Here is a 23,812-nt window from a genome sequence, read left to right as displayed (position 1 = left end):
GCAGGGGAAGGAAGGACAGGGAATGTGGAGCTCCTTCCTTCTCCCGTAGTCAGTTGACTAAGAGAAATAATCTTTAAGATCTAGTGCTGCACGGGAAAAACACAAAACAAAACAATGAGGAAGCCAAGGCTTTGCTTCTATACTCCTCCAGGAAAAACACATGTCCACTCCCTACCAGGCAGCAAGCACAGCACCCTTTGACTATAAGAAAGACACAGCTCACATCTATTTGTAGATCTGGATGCTGATAACATAGTTGGCTTCACTTACTGAAAATCCATCACACTAAAATTCCATGCATGTTTTTGTATGTGTTTTATATTTTTGTTTTTTTATACTTTAATAAAATATTTTACTCAAAAAAATGAAAAATCCAGGATGTATAACCTTTACTTTCCTGGGGGAGACCTAAAATTAAGGTAATATTTGATGCTGTTATCCTGGAAATTAAAAATTAAGTAAATAAAAACTGTCAGGTTTCTTCAAATTAGCAAATATTTAAGATGTATTTGGTTTACTTATTCCTCAGGTCTATTTAAGTAACTAATTTACATAAAGATTTAGAAAAATCTGGTGTATAGGTAGTAGATTGAACACAAGCATTTTTTCCCTCTTTTGAAACATTCTGGAAATGTCAGTTTTTAAAAAAGGGACTCTCTGAAGTTACAAATCCACAACAAAAAAGAGAACAGAAAAGAAACTAATTTGGGAAGCTAGAGAGAGGTGTGAGCAGCAGTGTCCAGTAACCCTGAGAAAGCTGGATGCTGGGCTAACAGTGGAAGAGGCAACAGTTACAGCAGGAGGTGAGAGCACACAGAACCCATGTGTGAGGGGCAATGATTAGGCTAAAAATGAGTTCTGATTGAAAGCCTTTTGAAGATAGCCCCAGGCTCCCCTAATTTAACACAGCAGGTGAGTGTTGTCATGATTCACTCCAAAAAACTGGAGGCTCATCCTTGGAAAGAGTAAGACAGAGAATCTGGAACTATGGGAAATTAAACACAATTGAGGGTGGAGAGCCCTCACTGAAAATAGGGTACTGAGTGGAAGTTACTGATTGTTCTTCTCTACTGGGCCTCTTCCACTGGGCAGCCAACTTCACCCTCCAGGCAGAAGACTATAGAAGATCCTTTTCTTGAGACTCAACAGCTCAAGGGGGAAAGGTTGAAAGACACTGTCACTGGGGCTCCCTAGACCAGGGGTCCTCAAACTACGGCCCGCGGGCCACATGCAAATACAAATACTGTATTTGTTCCTGTTTTGTTTTTTTACTTCAAAATAAGATATATGCAGTGTGCATAGGAATTTGTTCATTGTTTTTTTTAAAACTATAGTCTGGCCCTCCAACGGTCTGAGGGACAGTGAACTGGCCCCCTGTTTAAAAAGTTTGAGGACCCCTGCCCTAGACAGTCAAAAAGCTTCACCCTTAGGGCTTCCAATCAGCTTCTGACTGCCTCATTCTTCCTTATCACAGACACCAGCCATCCTGGAAAGCCTCTAACATTAAAGACAAGAGACCACGACAAATAAACCTTCACCAAGGAGTGGAAAATCCTTCCCAGAAAGTTTAATAGTAAAAGACAAAATAATTGAAAAATAGAAAAGGTGGTGGTTGTTTTAAATTAGGCCACACTAGTCAAGGACGTGCAAAATCTTAAAATACATAGTTCTAGGAAAACAGAAAATCAAGCCAATGGAAGAAATGCAAATAAATAATTCAAAAACTTTCCCCAAACTAAAGAAAATAATTTTTCAGAATTAAAAGGCCTATCAACCATCCAACAATACAGATTTTTCTAAATGACATGTCATTGTGAAATTTCAGATTTTTAGGATCAAAGAAAAGATTCTAGATGATTCTAGAAAGAAAAGCCAGATCTCAAAGACTTCAGACTTTTCAAGAGCCACAATGGAAATCAAAATTAAAAGTAGTAATGCCTTCAAACTTCTAAATGATTTCCAATCTAAAATTCTATACCCAGCCAAACTATCAATAAAAACAAAAATAGAAAATTGATTTCTCAGAGTCTGAAATTTACCTTCCATGCAACGTTTCTCATGAAGAATGATTTGCTGCACTAAAATAAGGGAATAACCAAAAACAAAGACCTGGAATTCAAGGAACAGCACATCCAACAAAAGAGGTTAAAGGAAGGTCCCCAGGACAAGTGCTATGCACTAGACATGAAAAACAACCTGTCCATAGTGGAGATCAAAAATGGATAAAATCATGACAGAAAAATACAGGGAAAGTGAAGAGATGGGGAAAGTGCCAATATGGAGTCATGGTAGGCATGGGTGGGAGGGGATAGTGAAAGAAAGTTACACCTCATCCTTGTAATAAGAGGTCAATAAATAAGGTCTGAAACTCAAAAATAAAGTACCAATTTAAGCTTGTTACAAGTCTGGAGACAGATATCAAAAGAATCAGCTAAGAGTTGTAAGCAGGTGTTTCTGGGAAAAGGGACCACAGGGAGTGAGACATGTTGAGGGGGTGCTATTTTCGTTAATAAACAGGTGGTATCATTTGGTGATTTAAATTATATTCAACTTTGATTAAAAACTAAAAATATAAAAGATTACAGAAATGAATTAAAATACCACTATTTTTGATCAAACAAGATTAAAACTATTAATGTCACGGATTTAACTCAGATTTCCTCAACTTTATAACTATAATAAAAAAACAGAAAGGCCACTATTTTCCATTGGTTATTACCTTCTGATTCTCTTCCACTTCAGTTCTAAGCTCTGAACTCACAGCAGTTTTTGTTATTGCTCTAAGGAAATAAAACATTAACAGTACTTGGTTTAATATTTATATAAATGCCTTCAACTTCTCTATATTTACATATGAAACAACAAATTGCTTGATAAAATACCAAAACCTAATGGAAAAAATCTTAAACCTTTACAATTGATAAACATATTTCTCCTCTCAGATGTGTACATATTTTTTCATTATTAAAAGATACAATATCATGGAAAAGTAGCAGTAATAGCAGCATTTTAATGCAAGTACAATTATTTCCAAGATCTTAGTTAACTATATGTAACTCTATTCCTGTATATGATCTCTATAGTTAACAGGCTAAAGGATAATGTTAAATAAATTAAGGAAACAGACTGCTCATCCTATTTAAGCACTTGTGGGTGAAGATGGAATCCTACATGTACATCTTCAATAGTATGCTTGACTAAAGGAGAACATACTATATGATTTATAAGTCCTAAGAAATATTTTCAGGAGTAATAAAACAAATTTATTTATAAAACATCTCATCAGAATTCAAAATACCTCATTCAGTGACTTAAGAAAAACTGACACTTAAGTCATTAGTTTATAACAATTTGGCTTTTAAAACAATTTTGCCATGCATTTATGAGATGTGGAGGGCTACTATTCAATTGAAAGCAATACCGGATGTGGGAACCATGCCACAGTATGCCAGATGCCCAAGGCCACGCTAAGTGTGGGAATCTTAAAAAGAATGTTTAAGGCTAGCCGAAACCGGTTTGGCTCAGTGGATAGAGCGTCGGCCTGCGGAATGAAAGGTCCCAGGTTCGATTCCGGTCAAGGGCATGTACCTGGGTTGCGGGCACATCCCCAGTAGGAGATGTGCAGGAGGCAGCTGATCGATGTTTCTCTCTCATCGATGTTTCTAACTCTCTATCTCTCTCCCTTCCTCTCCGTAAAAAATCAATAAAATATATTTTAAAAAAAAAGAATGTTTAAGGCTAAGATGCTATACCCAGGTGCAAGGACACAGCAATCTAGACTGCACAAGCATGACCTTCTATAACCCAAATGACTGATGTCACTATTTGGCAGAAAGCCTCTTTTGTCTAAGTAGTATTAAAGTATGTTACTGAAGCTACTGAGGCTGTGAGTTCAGATGTGGCTAATATGTGAGGCTGCTGCTGCTATGTGGAAAGATGTATTGTTATCTAGCTGGTGTGTGGCTACCTGCTATGCGGATCTTTGCTTAAAGAACTGTTTTATCTAGTGGCTCTTTGTTAGCAGTGGCACATAGCCACTGTCTGCTACAATGAAGACTCCCTTATCTACCCATGACTTCTCATGGCTTCTTCATCAAATACCCAGGGTCCCAGGAGGTCCAGCCCCTGGCAGAGGGGCTTGAACCCGACACTGGAAAAGCTGCATTCAGAATCTTACTCTGTCACTAGGAACCGTCAGCCTCTATAACTCATTTTCTTCATCAAGATTAAATAAGATGATATATACGAAACTCTTCAGAAAGAAAAATACTATCTTCCGTGTGAGACCCTCGATTGGTTATGTTTGCTTAGGTTAGATTGTTAATTCATCCAATCCTGAAAGGCAGCTATTTCACTGCTGAAGAAAGTTTATTTACAAAGTTCATACAGCCAGGAAGTGCAGTGCCAGGAATACAACCAATATGGGTCTCTTCAACCAAACAATGCAGTCTTTCCTCTGCTCAAAAAGAGAGCACCATTAGCAGAATGGTGTTGCTAGCAAGAGAACTTTCATTTTCTAAGCATTTACATATTTTAATTGCTTCAAATTACATATAAATGTGAAGATAATTAGGTCTATGTTCAGGAGATGAATGCCTCAAAGCCTTAATCCCCTATATTACCTGGCTTTCGTAGGAAAATTTTGACTAAGATCCTTCATAACAACCAAAGCTAATTCAACAGGAGCAGCCAAGATTCGGGCAGCAGTCTGGAAACTTAGATCTGCAACAATGTAAAATATTAACATAAAGTGTATTAATCTAATGCAATGAAAAATAGGAAAGAAAATACATTTATTTCCCACTATTTTCTTGGTAATTAAGAATGCCTTAGAATACAACCATCCATGAGAGTGCCTACCATTTAACTTCAGATTTTATTGACTTCCTAAGTCCCTATGTTATCTATTATAAATGTTTCTTCATCTACCTGCATGAAACAATAGAGCATATACTAATTCACTAAGCAGAAGATAAATCCATCCCAAATACTTTTCCTTCTTCTGAATTTACAACAAATCTCAAATTATAACAAAAGACTTTAGTAAATTATGTTGGAGAAAAAATTAATGAATAGTTTTTTGGACCAGAAAAGTATACATACACTCTCCCATACTGACATACCTCTGACATTTGATAGATATACTATTTAATAAATGTATACACAGAGACACACAGAGACCAAGGCAGATATGTTTCTACTAGAGGCCTGATGTACGAAATTCATGCAAGAGTAGAACTTCCTTCCCCCAGCTGCCAGCAATGGCTTCCCTTTGGCACCCAGGACCCAGGCTTCCCTCACAACCCCAGCTTTGTTCTGAAGGTTGTCTAATCTAATTAGCATATTATACTTTTATTATTATAGACTACAGGCCTGGTGCACGAAATTCATGCACGGGGGTGGAGGGTTCCCTCAACCCGGCCTGCACCCTCTCCAATCCAAAACCCCTTAGGGGATGTCTGCTGCCAGTTTAGGCCTGATCTCTGTGGGCCTAAAGTGGCAGTCAGACATCCCTCTCGCAATCCAGGACAGCTGGCTCCTAACCATTCACCTGCCTGCCTGCCTGCCTGATCGCCCCTAACCCCCTCTGCCTGCCAGACTGATAGGCCCCTAACCACTCCCCTGCTGGTCTGATCGCCCCTAACTACCCTACCCTGACGGCATGATTGCCCCCAACTGTCCTCCCCTGCCAGCCTGATCACCCCCAACTGCCCTCCCCGTGCCAGCCTGATCACCCGCAACTGCCATCCCCTGCCGGCCTGATCGCTCCCTAACTGTTTGCTTCCCTGCGCCGGCATGATCGGGCCCCTAACTGCTTGCTCCCCTACCAGCCTGATCGCCCCTAACCGCCTCTGCCTCAGTCCTTGGCACCGTGGCTTTGTTCGGAAAGAAGCTGGACGTCCAGGACATGTTTGGTCGATATGGTCTAATTAGCATATTACTCTTTTATTAGTATAGACTAGTGGCCTGGTTCACGAAATTTGTGAACATTAAAAGGTAATTAGAGGAAATATTTTAATATTGCTATTTGCCCTTTCTCTATAATAGAAGTGTCAGAGATGAAACAAAATTGGTAAAATGTATATGAAAATCTCCCTCCTGTCGGGGTCTAGGGCACACCACAGGACCCAGAGTCAAGTCCCCACCCACCTGCACGCGCCTCAAAATAACACAAGACCCAGACCCACCCAGCCCCACCCCCATTGAGCGAGACCCAGACCTGGCAGGCCCCACCCCAGTCAAGCCCCGCCGGACTGGGAGCACAGCCTCAGGTCCCCCAGGCCCTGCACCAGAGCAGGGGGCGTGGCCTCAGTTCCCTTGGCTCCGGGATGGGGGACGTGGCCTCAGGTCCCCCACCCCGGCCTGGCACCACGCAGCCTCAGGTCCCTGCTGATCGGTCATTATGGCATGACGGTATGATGACCATTTGCATATTAGCCTTTTATTATTATGACTAGTGGCCTAGTGCACAAAATTTGTGCACATTAAAAGGGAATTAATTAGAGGAAATATTTTAATACTAGAGGCCCGGTGCACAAAAATTTGTGCACTCGGGGGGATGGGGAGGGGGGTCCCCCAGCCCGGCCTGTGCTCTCTTGCAGTCTGGGACCCCTCGGGAGATAACGACCTGCTGGCTTAGGCCTGCTCCTGGTGGCAGAGGGCAGGCCCAATCCCTAAGTGCAGCCCCTGGTCAGGCTCAGAGCAGGGCTGATTGGGGAGTTGGGGCACTGCCCTCTGTCACACACAGAGCAGGTCGGATCAGGGGGTTGGGGCACTGCACCCTGTCACACTCAGGGCAGGGCCAATGGGGAGGTTATGGCTCTACCCTATCACACACAGAGCAAGGCCCGTGGAGGGGGGTAGGGGTGCCACCCTCTATCACCCACAGAGCAGGGCCGATCAGGGGGTTGGTGTGCTGCACCCTGTCAAACACAGAGCTGCAGGGCAATCAGGGGATTGGGGAGCTCCCCCCTATCAGGCACAGAGCAGGGCTGATGAGGGGGTTGGGCTGCCTTCCCCTGTCATGAACAGAGCAGGGCGGATAGGGAGGTTGTGGCCCCGCCCCCTGTCACACACAGAGCCGCAGGGCGATCAGGGGGTTTGGGCGCTGCCCCATCACGCTGATCCCGGTGCCTAGAGCCTCGCTCCTCCGCTGATCCCGGTGCTGGGAGGCATATTACCCTTTTACTATATAGAATAGAGGCCTGGTGCACGGGTAGGGTCTGGCTGGTTTGCCCTGAAGGGTGTCCTGGATCAGGGTGGGGATCCCCACTGGGGTGCCTGGCCAGTCTGGGTGAGGGGCTGAGGGCTGTTTTCCGGAAGCGAGTGACTGAAGCTCCCAACCGCTCTTTGTTTTCTTTTTTTTTTTTTTTTTTTATTCTGGGCCAGCGTTAGCTCTGAGGCCTCGCTGCTGAAAACATCGATACAATGTTGCGGTCTGGCTGGCTTTCAGTCCGGCTGGTTTCTGGGGTTTTGTTTAGCTTCTTATTTGCAACATAGTACACAGTTGCTTAGAGTTGCAGCTGAGAGGCTGGCAAGTTAGGCGGGGAACGTTGGAGTCTGCAGTCACTGAAGCAAGCAAGCCTCATGTTCGCTTCCAGCTGCCTTGCTAACGGCCGCCATCTTGGCTGACAGTTAATTTGCATAAGGATATGCTGATTAGCCAATGGGAAGGGTAGCGGTTGTACGCTAATTACCATGTTTCTCTTTTATTAGTGTAGATTGCTATTTGCCTTTCTCTATAATAGAAGTGTCAGAGCCGAAACCGGTTTGGTTCAGTGGATAGAGCGTCGGCCTGCAGACTGAAAGGTCCCAGGTTCGATTCCGGTCAAGGGCATGTACCTGGGTTGCGGGCACATCCCCAGTAGGAGATGTGCAAGAGGCAGCTGATCGATGTTTCTCTCTCATCGATGTTTCTAACTCTCTATCTCTCTCCCTTCCTCTCTGTAAAAAAAAAAATCAATAAAATATATTTTAAAAAAAAAAAAAAAAAAAAGAAGTGTCAGAGATGAAAGAAAATTAGTAAAATGTATATGAAAATCGTCCTCCTGTCGGAGTCTGGGGCACACCGGGGGACCCAGAGTCAAGTCCCCGCCCACCCGCATGAACCTAAAAATCACGCGAGACCCAGACCCAGCTGGCCCCACCCCCATTGGGCGAGTTCCAGACCCGGTCAGACCCACCTCCGTCAAGCCTGACCAGGCGGGGGGCACAGCCTCAGTTCCCTCATCAAACCCCGTAGAGCGGGGGGGTGCGGCCTGAGGTACCCTGTCAATACCTGCCAGGCGGGGGGCATGGCCTTAAGTACCCTGTCAAGCCCCACAAGGTGGGGGGTGCAGCTTCAGGTCCCCCACCCTGGCCCGGCACTACGCAGCCTCAGGTTCCTGCCTCTGCTGTGGGCGCAGCCATCTTGTGTTACAGGAACCCTGCCTCCGCTATGGGTGCAGCCATCTTGTAATGGCATGATGGAGTGAGGATCGATTTGCATATTAATTCTTTATTATATAGGATACTACAAGCTTATGCATCTGGTCACACAATGAAAGATCTGGCACTCATTTACATACATTACTTCTGAATAGTGTTATCTGTCTACAAAAGGACTGTCTTGTCTGATAAATCATAATTAATGACTATCTTTAAAATCAGTGGTACCTTTACAATCATATGAATCAATACAATTGCATTCAAATTCTACCTTTTTGTAGTATCACAAAATATAGTCAAAAAGTAGGCCAGTGATTGTGTATGTTTTTATTACCTTGCAATTGCCAAACTTTTAAAGGTGCCATTTCATTGGTGCTCTCCACAAGATGCTTTCTAAGTTCTTTCAACTGTCCCTTCAGGTCAGGGTGCAGGTCTCTGAAAGAAACATAAAATCAGTCCTTGTCATGTGTCTTCTCTTTCTCAAAGCACACTCAAAGGTTGGCTCCACTTTTATTTCTTGATTTTCACCTTGTTTCTCTTTGCTTAAGTAAAAGCACATGTATGTTGAGGGTGGAGGGCTTGGTAAATAATTCTTTGGTACAGAAAAGGAAGTATGATGGCAACAATCAATTTTTGGCGGTAAGTACAATACATGGGTATGTTATACTATTTCCCATACTTTTGTGAGTCTATAATTTCTCAAAATAAAACTGAATCTATATTGCTATTAATCCCCAAATGAGTTTCTTTCCACAAATGCGCATAAATCCTTTGGTCACATGAATACAATGCAAGCTAACAAAGATTATTGGGTTTTGTTTAGTTTTCTCTTGAAATATAGTACATTCTCTTTAAAGCTAGTACAACAAAAGATAGAAGCAGAGATAAAGCATTTAAACAGACAGACAAATGACTGATAGAGTCCTTCTGCTCTTTTAAATGCTAGAAACTCAAAATTTCTTGTTTGTAATTTTTAACTTTTTTTCAACCAGTTTACATTCAATACTATTCTACACCAGTTTCAGATGTAGAGCATAAACATGTTTTAAATACAACATGCATAAAGTTAAATATATACTCACACCTTTTACCTTCCAAAGAATCCACTTCTAATCAGTCATTATAAACTTTTTCATGATAAAAATATCAAAAAATGGTCTAATTATTGTAGATAGCTAAATAACTATTCTGAATGTCCAAAAAGAAAAAATGTATTTAATACTCAAAAAAATACATTGTGCTGTAAATACATGAAATCATAATGCTATTCAAAAACAAACATAGTGTGCCTGGTATGGCTCAGTGGTTGAGCATCAACCCAAGGAACAAGAAGGCATGGGTTCAATTCCTGGTCAGGGCAAATGCCCAGGTTACGGCTCAATCCCCAGTAAGGGGCGCAAAGGAGGCAGTTTCCTCAAAAAACTAAAAATGGAACTCCCATTTGACCCAGTGATCTCACTCCTAGGAATATATCCCAAGAAACCAGAAACACCAATCAGAAAGGATATATGCATCCCTATGTTCACAGCAGCACAATTTACAATAGCTAAGATTTGGAAACAGCCTAAGTGCCCATCAGCAGATGAATGGATTAAAAAACTGTGGTACATCTACACATGAAATAATACACTGCTATAAAAAAGAAGGAATTTTTACCATTTGCAACAGCATGGATGGAACTGGAGAGCATTATGCTAAGCGAAATAAGCCAGTCAGAGAAAGATAAATATCACATTATCTCACTCATTTGTGGAATCTAATGAACAACATAAATGGATGAACAAAAACAGATCCAGCCGAAACCGGTTTGGCTCAGTGGATAGAGCGTCGGCTTGCGGACTGAAAGGTCCCAGGTTCGATTCTGGTCAAGGGCATGTACCTGAGTTGTGGGCACATCCCCAGTAGGAGATGTGCTGGAGGCGGTTGATCGATGTTTCTCTCTCATCGATGTTTCTAACTCTCTATCTCTCTCCCTTCCTCTCTGTAAAAAATCAATAAAATATATTAAAAAAACAAACCAACAAAACAAAAAACAGATCCAGAGACAGAGAAGCATCAATCAGACTGTCAAACGTCAGAGGGAAGGTAGGGGAGGGTGGGGGCAAGAGGGAGAGATCAACCAAAGGACTTGCATGAATGCATATAAGCCTAACCAATGGACATAGACACAAGGAGGGTGAGGGCATGAGTGGGGGGTAGAGGGGGGTAATGGGTAGATAAGGACATATATGTAATACCTTAATCAATAAAGGGAAAAAATATTTATTAAAATAAAAGCCAAGCCCTGACCGGTTTGGCTCAGTGGATAGAGCGTCGGCCTGCGGACTCAAGGGTCCCAGGTTCGATTCCTGTCAAGGGCATGTACCTTGGTTGCGGGCACATACCCAGTAGGGAGTGTGCAGGAGGCAGCTGATCGATGTTTCTCTCTCATCGATGTTTCTAACTCTCTATCCCTCTCCCTTCCTCTCTGTAAAATCAATACAAATATAAATAAATAAATAAATAAAAGCCAAAAATTACAGACAAAAAGAGAATCTTAAAATCAGCAAGAGAAAAGGAAACTGTTACCTACAAATAAAGAGCTTCCCAGACAAAAAAAGGTTAAAGGAGTGTATCACCACCAAGCCAGCATTACAAGAAAAGCTAAAGGGACTGCTGTAATCAAAAGAAGAAACAGAGAGAGAAACCTAGGCATATAGAATGAAAATGGCAATAAATAAGTACTTATCAATAATAACCCTAAATGTAAATGGATCAAATGCTCCCATCAAAAGACATAGTGTAAATGAATGGATACAAAAACAAGACCCAACTATATGCTGTTTACAAGAGACCCACCTTAGAACAAAAGACACACACAGGATGAGTATAAAAGGATGCAAAAAATTTTTCCATGCAAATAGAAAAGAAAAAACAGCTGAAATAGCAATCTCACATCTGACAATATAGACTTCAAATGAAAGCCGTCACAAGACACAACAAAGGTCACTAAATAATACTAAAGGTCTCAATCCAACAAGAGCGTATAACCCTGGTAAACATATATGAACCCAAAATAGGAGCACTGAATATATTTTAAAAATTCTAGAATACTTTAACAGAGAGATCAACAACAATAAAGTCACAGTAGGGGACTTTAACACCCTGATGACTTCACTGGATAGATCTTCCAGACAAAAACTTAACAAGGAAACAGTGACTCTAAGGACACACTGGTTTAGATGGATGTAATTGACATTTATAGAACATATCACTCTAACGCAGCACAATATACATTCTTCTCAAGTGCACATGGATCCTTCACAAAGATAGACCACATGTTAGGACACAAAACAAGTCTCTACAAGTTCAAGATATGAAATCATATCAAGCATTTTCTCAGATCACAGTGGAATGACATTAGAAATCAACTACAGTGAAGACACCCAAAAACATTCAAACACATGGAGGCTTAATAGCATCTGGTTAAAGAATGGATGGATTACCAATGACATTAAGAAAGAAATCAAAAACTTTCTGGAAATAAATGAAAATGAACAGACAATACCCCAAAATCTCTGGGACACAGCAAAAGCAGTCCTCAGACAGAAGTTCAAAGCACTACAGGCATACCTCAAAAACAAGAAAAATTAATAACTATTTAACCCTACAACTTAAAGAACTAGAAAGAGAACAACAAGAAAAGCCCAAAGTAAGTGGAAGAAAGGAAATAATAAAGATTAACACATTAAGCGCCATGTCAGTCACCGGTGACTGACACTATACTTTCCATCTGGACAGGTCAGTCACTGGTGCTGCCAGCATATCAGTGAAATCGGATAGCGGGCTAAGCGGAAAGGAAGACAAAACAGGATTGGTGCTTAACGTGTTAAAGCAGAAACTAATGACATAGAGACTAAAAAGACAACACCAAAAAATCAATGAAACCAAGAGCTGGTTCTTAGAAAGGATAAACAATATTGATGAACTGTTAGCAAGACTCATCAAGAAAAAAGAGAGAGGAATCAAATAAAATCAGAAATGAAAATCGAGAAGTAACCATTGACTCCACAGAAAATACTACGAACAACTGTATGCCACCAAGATGAACAATGTGTATGAAATGGACAAATTCCTAGAAAAATACAACCTCCCAAAACTGAATCAAAAAGAATCAGAAAACCTGAATAGGCCAGTAACAGATGAAATAGAAGCAGTGATAAAAAAATAAAAAAAACTGCCAACAAACAAAAGCCTGGGTCCAGATGGCTTCATAGGGGAGTTTTACCAAAAATTCAAAGAACTAACACCTATACTCCTCAAACTATTTCAGAAAATTCAAGAGGAAGGACACTTCCAAACTCTTTTTATGAGGCCAGTATTAGCCTAATTCCAAAACCAGATGAAGACACTATAAAGAAAGAGATTTGAAAAAGACAAAACGGACATCATCCAGAACCACAGGAAGGCTGGCTGAGTGGAAATTCTACAACTAGAAGGAAAGATAAAAGCACACTGAGACTCAGAGGAGGTGCGGAAGTAAAGTGCAGAGGTACGGAGGCACACATGGAAAGGGCTGGCAACTAAGTACTCGGCGCACGTGGAAAGGGCTTACAACTGAGGACACGGTTGTCTTTTTCAATCGGGAGGGAGTCTCAAGCTCCCGACTGCTCTGAACTCCAGTTCCGGGCGAGTCTCTGGGGACCCAGACTCATATGGGGAGAAACTGGGCTGTGTGGCATCGGTCAGAACTCGAGGGCGGCTTTCTCTCAAAGAACAATGAGACTCGGGGCCTCTTAGGGTAGGACTGAGGAGCAGCCATAGCTGCTTGCTGCGCCCTGTTGATCCCCTGAGACCCCACCCCACCCAAGCTGTGCCCAGAGTCTTTTGCATATGAAAGACCTGGCCCTTTGCAATCTGAAAATTACCTGACAAACTGTAGCTGGATCAGAGAAACCCAGAACATCCAAAAGAAGGCCCAAGGCCCCACAGCAGTTGTATTGCTTCACAGCTGGGCTCCTGCTGGGTAGCCTCAGGCAGAGGCTAAATTAGCACCTCCTTAGAAATCCAAGAGCCAGTGCACCAAGTGGTCAGAGTGGGACCATCCAGATTACAACTCCTCAGATCCATAAGGGACACACTCAGGGGGCAAACTCAGTGAGCATCAAAGCCCCACTGAAGCAAGTCTTGCCCTGGAGGGGTGTCTCCAGCACAGAAGTTCTCCCACTGCAGACACAGCTGATTCTCACAGCCAATTGGCGTGGAGGTCAATTCCTCCCAGTGATACCTACAACAATCAAGACTTAACTACAAGACTGTGCACAAAGCCCACAAGGGGGTGCACCAAGAGTGTCCACCTCCGATAACTGGGGAGGCTGAGCCACTGGGCCCTATAGGACACCTAGCACAGAAAGCCACTCTATCAACACAGGGAAGCAGTCAAAATGCGGAGACAAAGAAACACGTCAAAAATGACAGAAATGGAGGAAAGCAAACTACTGGATATAGAGTTCAAAACCACACTTACAAGGTTTTTCAAGAATTTCCTAGAAACCGCCGATAAATTTAGTAAGACCCTCAATAAGTATAGTGAGACCGCTGATAAATTTAGTGAGACCCTCAAGAAATCTAGTGAGACCCTCAAGGAAATGAAAAAGGACCAACTAGAAATTAAGCATACACTGACTGAAATAAAGAATATTATACAGAGTTCCAAAAGCAGACTAGAGTATCGCAAGAATCAAGTCAGAGATTGAAATACGAAGAAGCAAAAAACACCCAACCGGAAAAGACAAAAGAAAAAAGAATCCAAAAATATGAAGATAGTGTAAGGAGCCTCTGGGACAACTTCAAGCATAACAACATCTGAATTATAGGGGTGCCAGAAGAAGAGAGAGAGCAAGATATTGAAAACCTATTTGAAGAAATAATGACAGAAAACTTCCCCTACCTGGTGAAAGAAATAGACTTCCAAGTCCAGGAAGCGCAGAGAACCCCGAACAAAAGGAATCCAAAGAGGACCACACCAAGACACATCATAATTAAAATGCCAAGGGCAAAAGACAGAGAGAGAATCTTAAGAGCAGCAAGAGAAAAACAGTCAGTTACCTACAAGGGAGTACCCATACGACTGTCAACTGATTTCTCAACAGAAACTTTGCAGGCCAGAAGGGAGTGGCAAGAAATATTCAAAGTGATGAATAGCAAGAACCTAAAACCAAGATTAGTCTACCCAGCAAAGCTATCATTCAGAATGAAGGTCAGAGAAAGAGCTTTACAGATAAGAAAAAGCTAAAGGAGTTCATCACCATTAAACCAGTATTATATGAAATGCTGAAAGGTATCCTTTGGAAGAGGAAGAAGAAAAAGGTCAAGATACAAATTATGAACAACAAATACACATCTATCAACAAGTGAATCTAAAAATCAAGTGAATAAATAATCTGATGAACAGAATAAACTGGTGAATATAATAGAATCAGGGGCATAGAAAGGGAGTGGACTGACTATTCTCGGTAGGGAAAGGGGTGTGGGGGTGCGAGAAGAGACTGGACAAAAATCATACACCTATGGATGAGGACAGTGTGGGGGGAAGGGCAGAGGGTGGGGTGGGAACTGGGTGGAGGGGAGCTATGGGGGAAAAAAGAGGAACAACTGTAATAATCTGAACAATAAAGATTTAATAAAAAAAAAACAAAAAACAATAGAGCGGCCAAGCGGGTTTGGCTGAGACGATGGAGCGTTGGCCTGCAGACTGAAGGGTCCTAGGTTGAGTTCCGATCGAGGGTACATGCCTGGGTTGCTGGCTCAATCCCCAGTAGGGGGCATGCAGCAGACAGCTGGTCAGTGATTCTCCCTCATCATTGATGTTTCTATCTCTGTCTCCCTTTCCTTCCCTCTCTGAAATCAATAAAAAATGGAAAGGGAGAGGGAGAGGGAGAGGGAGGGGGAGGGGGCAGGGCGGGGGAGGGAAGGGAAGGGAAGAAAAGGAAAGGAAAGGAAAGGAAAGGAAAGGAAAGAAAGAAAGAAAGAAAGAAAGGAGGGAGGGAGGGAGGGAGGGAGGGAGGGAGGGAGGGAGGGAAAGAAGGAAGGAAGGAAGGAAGGAAGGAAGGAAGGAAGGAAGGAAGGAAGGAAAGAAAGAAAGATAGATTGATTTACAGGCCAGTATTCCTGATGAACACAGTTGCTAAAATCCTCAACAGAATATTAGCAAATCGCATCCAGCAATATATTAAAAAGATTACACCCATGACCAAGTGGGATTTATTCCAGGGATGCAAGGCTAGTACAATATTAGCAAATCAATAAACATGATACATCACATAAACAAATTAAAAGACAAAACTAACACGATCAGCCCTAACCGGTTTGGCTCAGTGGATAGAGCGTCGGCCTGCATACTGAAGGGTCCCAGGTTCGATTCTGGCCAAGGGCATGTACCTTGGTTGCAGGCACATCCCCAGTAGGGGATGTGCAGGAGGCAGCTGATCGATGTTTCTCTCTCATTGATGTTTCTAACTCTCTATCCTTCTCCCTCCTCTCTGTAAAAAATCAATAAAATATATTTTTTTTAAAAAATAAAATAACACGATCATATCAACAGACGCAGAAAAAGCATTCATCAAAATCCAGCACCCATTTTTTATTAAAACTCTCAGCAAAATGGGAATAGAGGGAGCATATCTCAAAATGATAAAGGCCATATATGACAAACCTACAGCCAACATCATACTCAATGGGCAAAAACTAAAACATTTCCCCTAAGAACAGGAACAAGACAAGGATGTTGGTTTTCACCACTCTTATTCAACACTAGAGGCCCGATGCACGAAATTTGTGCAAGAGCAGCCCAAGTTGGCTCAGCCCTCACGGCCCTGGCTGTCTTGGCCCTCACAGGCCCGGCTTAGTTCGAAAGGTTGTCCAGACGGTCATTCCACTTTTCAGTCGATTTGCATATTACACTCTTATTATTATAGATAGCATTGGAAGTCCTAGCCACAGCAATCGGACAAGAAGAATTAAAAGGCATCCAAATTGGAAAGGAGGAAATAAAACTCTCATTATTCGCAGATGACATGATATTGTACATAGCAAGCCCTAAAGACTCCAACAAAAAACTACCAGATTTAATAAATGAATTTGGCAATGTAGCAGGATACAAAATCAACACCCAAAAATCGATGAGGCCAGTAATGAATTCTCAGAAAAATAAACTAAACAAAAAACCCACTTACCATTGCAACAAAAAAAATTAAGATACTTTGAAATAAACTTAACCAAGGAGGTAAGACTTTTATTTAGAAAACTACAGGACGTTGAAAAAAGAGATAGAAGAAGATATGAACAAGTGAAAGAATATATTGTGTTCATGGATTGGTAGGATCAACATCATTAAAATGTCCATACTACCCAAGGCAATCTACAGATTTAATGCAATCCCTATTAAAATACCAACAGCACCTGGCTGGTGTTGCTCAGTGATTGAGCATCAACCTAAGAACCAGGAGGTTACAGTTCGATTCCCAGTGAGGGCACATGCCCAGGTTGTGGGCTCCAACCCCAGTGTGGGGTGTACAGGAGGCAGCAAATCAATGATTCTCTCTCATCATTGATGTTTCTGTCTCTCTTTCTTTCTACCTTCCTCTCTAAAATCAATAAAATATATATGTTTTAAAAATTTAAAAAAATAAAATACCAACAGCATATTTCACAGATCTGGAACAAATACTCCAGTAATTTATATGGAAACAAAAAAGAACCTGAATAGCTGCAGCAATCTTGAGAAAGAAGAACGAAGTAGGAGGGATTTTCAATACCAGCTTACAAGATATACTACAGAGCCACTGTAATCAAAACAGCATGGTACTGGCATAAGAACAGGCATATAGATCAATGGAGCATAGCAGAGACCTCAGAAATCAATCCAGGCAATTATGCTCAATTAATATTTGACAAAGGAGGCAAGAACATATGATGGAATCGAGGCAGTCTCTTCAATAAATGGTGTTGGGAAAATTGGATAGATATATGCAATAAAATGAAACTAGACCACCAACTTACACCATACACAAGAATAAACTCAAAATGGATAAAAGACCTAAATGCAAGTTGGGAAACCATAAAAATCCTAGAAAAAACCTTAGGCAACAAAATCTCAGACAGCTGTCATAGCAATATGTTTATGGATACATCTCCTAGGACAAAGGAAACTAAGTAGAAAATAAACAAATGCGACATAAAAAGCTTCTTTACAGCAAAAGAAATCATCAACAAATCGAAAAGGGAGCCCACTGCATGGGAGAACATATTTGGCAATGATACATCTGATAAAGGGTTAATATCCAAACTATATAAGCAACTCATATAACTTAACAAAAGGAAGACAGACAATCCAACTAAAAAATGGGCAAAGGAAGTAAATTGACATTTCTTCAAAAAGGACACACAGATGGCCAAGAGACAGATAAAAAAATGTTCAAAGTCACTGATCATCTGAGAGATGCAAATCAAAATGACACTGAGGTATCACCTCACACCTGTCAGAATGGCTACCATCAACAAATCAACAAAAGACAAGAGCTGGTGAAGATGTGGAGAAAAGGGAACTCTAGTACACTGCAGGTGGGAATGCAGACTGGTGCAGCCATTATGGAAAATAGTACGAAGTTTCCTCAAAATATTAAAAATGGAACTGCCATTTGACCCAGTGATCCCACTTCCAGGAATATAACCTAAGAAACCCAAAACAGCAATCAGAAAGAATGTGTACATTTCTATGCTCATAGCAGCACAATTTATAATGGCTAAGATCTGGAAACAGCCCAAGTGCCCATCAGTATATGAGTGGATAAAAAAGCTGTGGTACATTTACACCATGGAGTACTATGGTAAAAAAGAAGAATCTCTTACCCTTCGAGACAGCACGGAGCAACCCTAGAGAGTATCAAGCTAAGTGAAGTAAGTCAGTCTGAGAAAGACAAGTATCACATGATCTCACTTATATGTGGAATCTAAGTAACAAAATAAACTGATGAACGGAGTGGATCCAGGGACATGGAAGCATGGAACACAGTGTGGAATCTTGGAGGGAAGGCAGGGGAGGGTGGGTTGGTGAGGGGTAATCCACCAAAGACCTTGTATGCACATATGCATAATCCATGGCTGTAGATAGTGAGGTGGCGAGGACCTGGGGCAGGGGGTGGGGCGAGCTAGAGGGAGTTGATGCAGGTGAAAGGGGGACATATGTAAGACTTTCAACAATGAAGAATTATTTTTTTATCAATTTATCAGCAAAAAAAATAATAAATGAATAAAAAAAGATCTAAGAAGACTGTTTTCAGCTATAAAATCCTTTGATATTTCATAGGATGGCTATGAAATTTTCTTCAAAAAAAAACCATATTCTATTCTCTTTCACATAGAGCAAATACTAATGTATTTTGACTGAACATGTATAAAATCTACTACACATCCTGCTACACCTCTTCTGCATTTTTTGCAGACTATGTTTAGCATGAGTAAATAGCTATTACCTCGCTAACTTAAAATACATTTTAATTTCTTGGGAAAATATTGACTGAAACAATTATATTTCTCCTACTATGTGAATAAAAAATGACATGAAATCTTATGCCATCGATTACAAAGTCCAGGAAAGGAACTCAATGTAAGTCATAAGCAGAGAACCATAGTATTATATGTGCTCAGAATGACTAGAGATCATAAACTGCCCTATAATTAAGTGGTCATCTCTTCCTATCAGATGACACATATAAAATACTGTTGGGAGATCTGTAACTCAGACAGCAATATGGAAGATGGTGTAAAGTGTGAGGTAGCCTGGAGGTTTAAATAGAGTAAGACCACTTCCCAAAAGAATATACATACCTTAATTTTCCAAAGAGAAATCCTTGAACTTCATCAATAGGATCATTTTCACCAATCACTGTGGTGTTTACTTCAGTTCCTGTAAAGGCACAGCAAAGTCATGTCTAATCACTCAGATTAGAAATAAAAATACTATAACCTCATACATCTGAGTAATATAAAAAAAAAATAATCAGAACACTCAATATTATGATACCATTTAAAATGTTCATACCTAATTTTGCAATGGTAACAAACAGAGAAAATTAATGTGTTTTTAATATGGCTTATGCTCCTGGATAAAGTACAAATATATTTTTTTCCTTAAAATTTGGAAAATTACATATTAAAATTTTCTAAATTAATACCTTTAAAATTACAAACAATGGAATTTTCAATATCAAAATTCTAAAGAATATGCAACCAGCAACTTAACCCTAAATAGATTGAGAACAGAATGATGAGATACTAGGCTATCTTCCATGTACCAAGACAATCCTTTTTATCTTTAAAATGAGCTCAAAAGAAATAGAGAAGCACAATCAACTTAATAACTAAACATTTTAAAAAAATTTTTAAAGGTTAAAACAAAAGAAATAAAGGAGACTGTACATAAAACTTGTGGTGGAGTCCAGCCAGTATGGCTGAGCATTGACCTATAAACCAGGAGGTCACAGTTTGAATCCTGGTCAGGACAAACGCCCAGGTTGTGGGCTCAATCCCCAGTAGGGGGCATACAGGAGGCAGCCAAGCAATGATTCTCTCTCATCACTGATGTTTCCAACTCTCTTTCTCCCTTCCTCTCTGAAATAAATAGAAACATATTTGAAAAAATAAAAATAAAACTTGTGGTTGAAATAAAAAATTAAAAACTCTAGAGTATGACAAGAAGTATCCATAGCAAACTGTTCCAAGCACCGAAAATAATATAAACCATTAAAACATTTGTTAATTATAGGAGAATTTAAGATTTCACATTGGGCCACAAATTAATGGCTATTTGTGAACTGCGTATAATCAATAACAATAGCTACTTATTGAATATTTTTGTGCAAAAAACTGTGTTAATTTCTTACTTATACATCTTATTTTCTCCACACAAATACTTTAAGAAGCATATATCATTATCTGTACACAGGAAAAAATTAGGACATAGGAATTTGCTTAATGTCACCCAACTCACATGGGACAGAAGACTCAGGTTCATCATATTCCTAAATCTATTCTTTATCATTAGGAAAAAGGTTCTCCTTTAACTCATTATTTTTAAAAAAGAAAACACATTGGTCTAATTTACAACTTCACCTTTCACCTGGGTATCATCCTTGGCCTTGTACTCGGTGCTCTTAATGGCCAGCTCCACGCCGTAGCCGGAGAGATACACAGGCTCTCTCCTGGGGCGCTGCAAGTAGAGCAAGAATTCCACCATCACCACTGAGCTCTTCACATGTCACAATGTACAGAACGTGACTGTGTCAATGCCGTGTAGCTAACACCTCGGGTTATGCCCTCAGAATACACTTAAACTGCAAAGGAAATCCTAGCCTCCTTTAGGTTCCTATCCTGCCACATGTATGAAAATGGGATTCCAAGGAGGAAGCAAAACCAGGGAAGGGAACAGTTGAAAAGGCAAAGAAAGGGAACCAAACCACGTGAAGAAATGGAGAAAGAGGAAGAGTTTCACAACCTGTGCAGCAGGGCTGGGAACAGTGAGGGAGACTTCCGCCCAGCAGTGCAGTGTTGGAGCCGTGTGTACATGGAGGCACATTTACATTCTTGATGGAATTCAAATGTCTTCAGTCAGGGTTTGGGCTGACCCAATGGCACAGGCTTACCACCACCCTGAATAAGGATGGGCCTTTAGACATTTTAATCTTTAAGACCAGCAACAGAGTATGGGGGCAGAGGGAAGGAGTGCAGTTGTCAAAAATTAAATATTAATTTGAATGTTTCTGCTCATACAAATTTTCATTCAAAATTTTTATTTTACTTGCATGGACTTAGCATCCAATATTTATTGAGCTTATTAGAACATAGAAAGTTTAAGGCTAACAATCTATCTGTACACATAAATAATTTAAAGCTAAATTCTATACAAGGATTCAAAACCTTCATTTTCAATCGATTCTGCCTGGTTTTTACCTCCAGAAATCTTTCCTTTTCCATCTTATGAAAAGATTTTTAAAAAAAGAAGTTTAGAAAGGAAATGAATTAAAGAATTAGTTCCATAGTATGCGAGCATATTAAATCTGGGCCAAATTAAATATAATTTACGTGGTTCATTTTGAAATAGAATATAAACTTTATTACGCTATTTTTAAGCATAATTGTTTTAAACTTTAGAAAAGTAAGCAAAGTATCTCCTATGTGCAAAAAGCATTTTATGAAAGTACTTAACTTTTCAAAAAAGTAAAATTTTATAAACGGAAAAATTATTAGCTTATGTGATAAAACCATGCTGGGCAAATTAATATTTAAAAGAGTTGTAAAGTAAGTCAATACTTACAGATACATAATGTCTGAATATGTAATTGATTTTGCCTGCATTGCTTTTTGATACAAGTTGGCGGTGGAAATTATAAAACGCCTCATAACCAATCTCAGAGTAGAAAATCACCACTGGACTCTCAGGACTGGATGAGGGGTATCTGTGATCACCTTTGAACAATAAGGGCTTGGGTCTGAAAATAAATAGCAAAAGCTTAAAATTATAAACTTTAAAAAGTTTTGAAAGAAAATATAGCTGCAACAATAATTTAAGTAAAGATTGTGAGCATCTTAATATAAAAGGATCAAAATGTTAGTTTTCAGGAAGAATACTGTCCGGTATGAGGTCTTCATCATCATTAAAAATAATAATAGTACATTACATAAAATATTAGCTATAAAATGCAGACTTTGATTAGTAATTGTTACCAATTCCTAGAGAAGGGAGGAAAGCCAGAAGATATATATCTAGATCTCATAGTACTAAAACTTTAATAAATGACTCTAGACCTGACCAGTTTGGCTCAGTGATGAGAGCGTCGGCCTGCAGACTCAAGGGTCCCAGGTTCGATTCCGGTCAAGGGCATATACCTTGGTTGCAGGCACATCCCCAGTAGGGGGTGTGCAGGAGGCAGCTGATCGATGTTTCTCTCTCATCGATGTTTCTAACTCTTTATCCCTCTCCCTTCCTCTCTGTAAAAAAAAAATCACTAAAATATATTTTAAAAATAATAAATAAATAAATAAATGACTCTACCATAAATAGAATATAATTATCCTTTTATCTGAAAACATAAGTACAAATAAAGCAAAAAAGCAGAGGAATGCTTCAAGCATATAACTTGCCAATTAGAGCATCTCCTTCCTCTATCATCTTCACTATGATCTTCCTAACTTATGTTTTCCTCAAATTTTAAAACTTACCCTCCAAAAACACTTCTTTAAAAATAACATCAGGACACCAATAGATATTACTGCATAGACTTTATGACCTACCAATTTCTCTTAATGAGATACACTTACGTGTACTAAAGAAAGATGACTCCAGTAAAAACAAACCTACCTCCTATATAAATGCATAACCACAGAAAGAAGTCTAAAAGGATACAAGCCAAACCATTAAAAATAGTTACCACCTCTCAAAAGAGGATATACTGTCACTCTTTTCCTTACAAAGTATGCATTATTGTTATAACAAATTTTAAAAAGTTAATCTGTTTTGTTTTCCCCAAAGGAGCACCACTTTACCACACAGCCACCTTGGCCCGCTGGGTTTTAGTTGTCACCTGAGTGAGAAGCACTCATTTCATCTGCTGGGCAGAGAGCAAGTGCTGGGCAGATAACCTCAGGAAAGAAGAACTACCCCCACTGACAACACCCTCAGCACTTCTGATCCAGCAGAGCAACACCACAAAAAACGGGCATTGCTATCCAGTTCATCAGGCCAGTGGAGGGGTACACACCTACTGCCCTAGCCCCTTGGTCAGCAAACTGCGGCTCGAGAGCCACATGCGGCTCTTTGGTCCCTTGAGTGTGGCTCTTCCTAAGCCTTAGGAGTACCCTAATTAAGTTAATAACAATGTACCTACCTATATAGTTTAAGTTTAAAAAATTTGGCTCTCAAAAGAAATTTCAATCGTTGTACTGTTGATATTTGGCTCTGTTGACTAATGAGTTTGCCAACCACCGCCCTAGCCCAATAGCAAGAGGTATTATTACATTTGTCCACCACAGGAAATCAACCTTTAAGCAGAAGCTAGCCCATTGAATACCAATTTAATATTCAAATTAAATAGTTTTCTTTGTCTGAAACTAATCCTACCCTGAGAGTTCATTATCATGACTATATTTCAGGCTCTGGCTCTAGTGCACAGAGCATTCCTCACTGAGCTGATGACAAAGCACATGTAATTTCTCAGATACAGTCACTACTAAATAATAACAGTAATATTAAGTACTCTTTTTGTTTTTTAAATATATTGATTGATTTTTTACAGAGAGGAAGGGAAAGGGATAGAGAGTTTGAAACATCGATGAGAGAGAAACATCGATC

At 40.2% G+C, this 23,812-nt stretch overlaps 1 protein-coding gene across 4 annotated transcripts in view; it reads right to left on the bottom strand.

Annotated features, from left to right (window-relative positions):
* UGGT1 (UDP-glucose glycoprotein glucosyltransferase 1) overlaps positions 1 to 23,812 on the bottom strand; it is a 191,545-nt gene that overhangs the window by 130,378 nt on the left and 37,355 nt on the right. For all 4 annotated transcript variants that reach the window (XM_070423223.1, XM_070423222.1, XM_070423221.1 and 1 more), the window contains 6 exons: positions 21,779 to 21,953; positions 20,578 to 20,674; positions 19,294 to 19,372; positions 8,762 to 8,862; positions 4,623 to 4,722; positions 2,720 to 2,780 (listed from right to left, as the gene is read on the bottom strand). In XM_070423223.1, the coding sequence (XP_070279324.1) occupies positions 2,720 to 2,780; positions 4,623 to 4,722; positions 8,762 to 8,862; positions 19,294 to 19,372; positions 20,578 to 20,674; positions 21,779 to 21,953 (613 nt within the window). The remainder of the gene's footprint in view (positions 1 to 2,719; positions 2,781 to 4,622; positions 4,723 to 8,761; positions 8,863 to 19,293; positions 19,373 to 20,577; positions 20,675 to 21,778; positions 21,954 to 23,812) is intronic.

Source organism: Myotis yumanensis, unplaced genomic scaffold (assembly GCF_028538775.1).
Source record: "Myotis yumanensis isolate MYYU_CA2020_CCGP unplaced genomic scaffold, mMyoYum1.0.hap1 SCAF_8, whole genome shotgun sequence".
In the NCBI taxonomy this organism is placed as follows: domain Eukaryota; kingdom Metazoa; phylum Chordata; class Mammalia; order Chiroptera; family Vespertilionidae; genus Myotis; species Myotis yumanensis.
The sequence above is the reverse complement of the archived record's forward strand: the minus strand, read 5'-3'. Positions and strand labels throughout refer to the sequence as shown.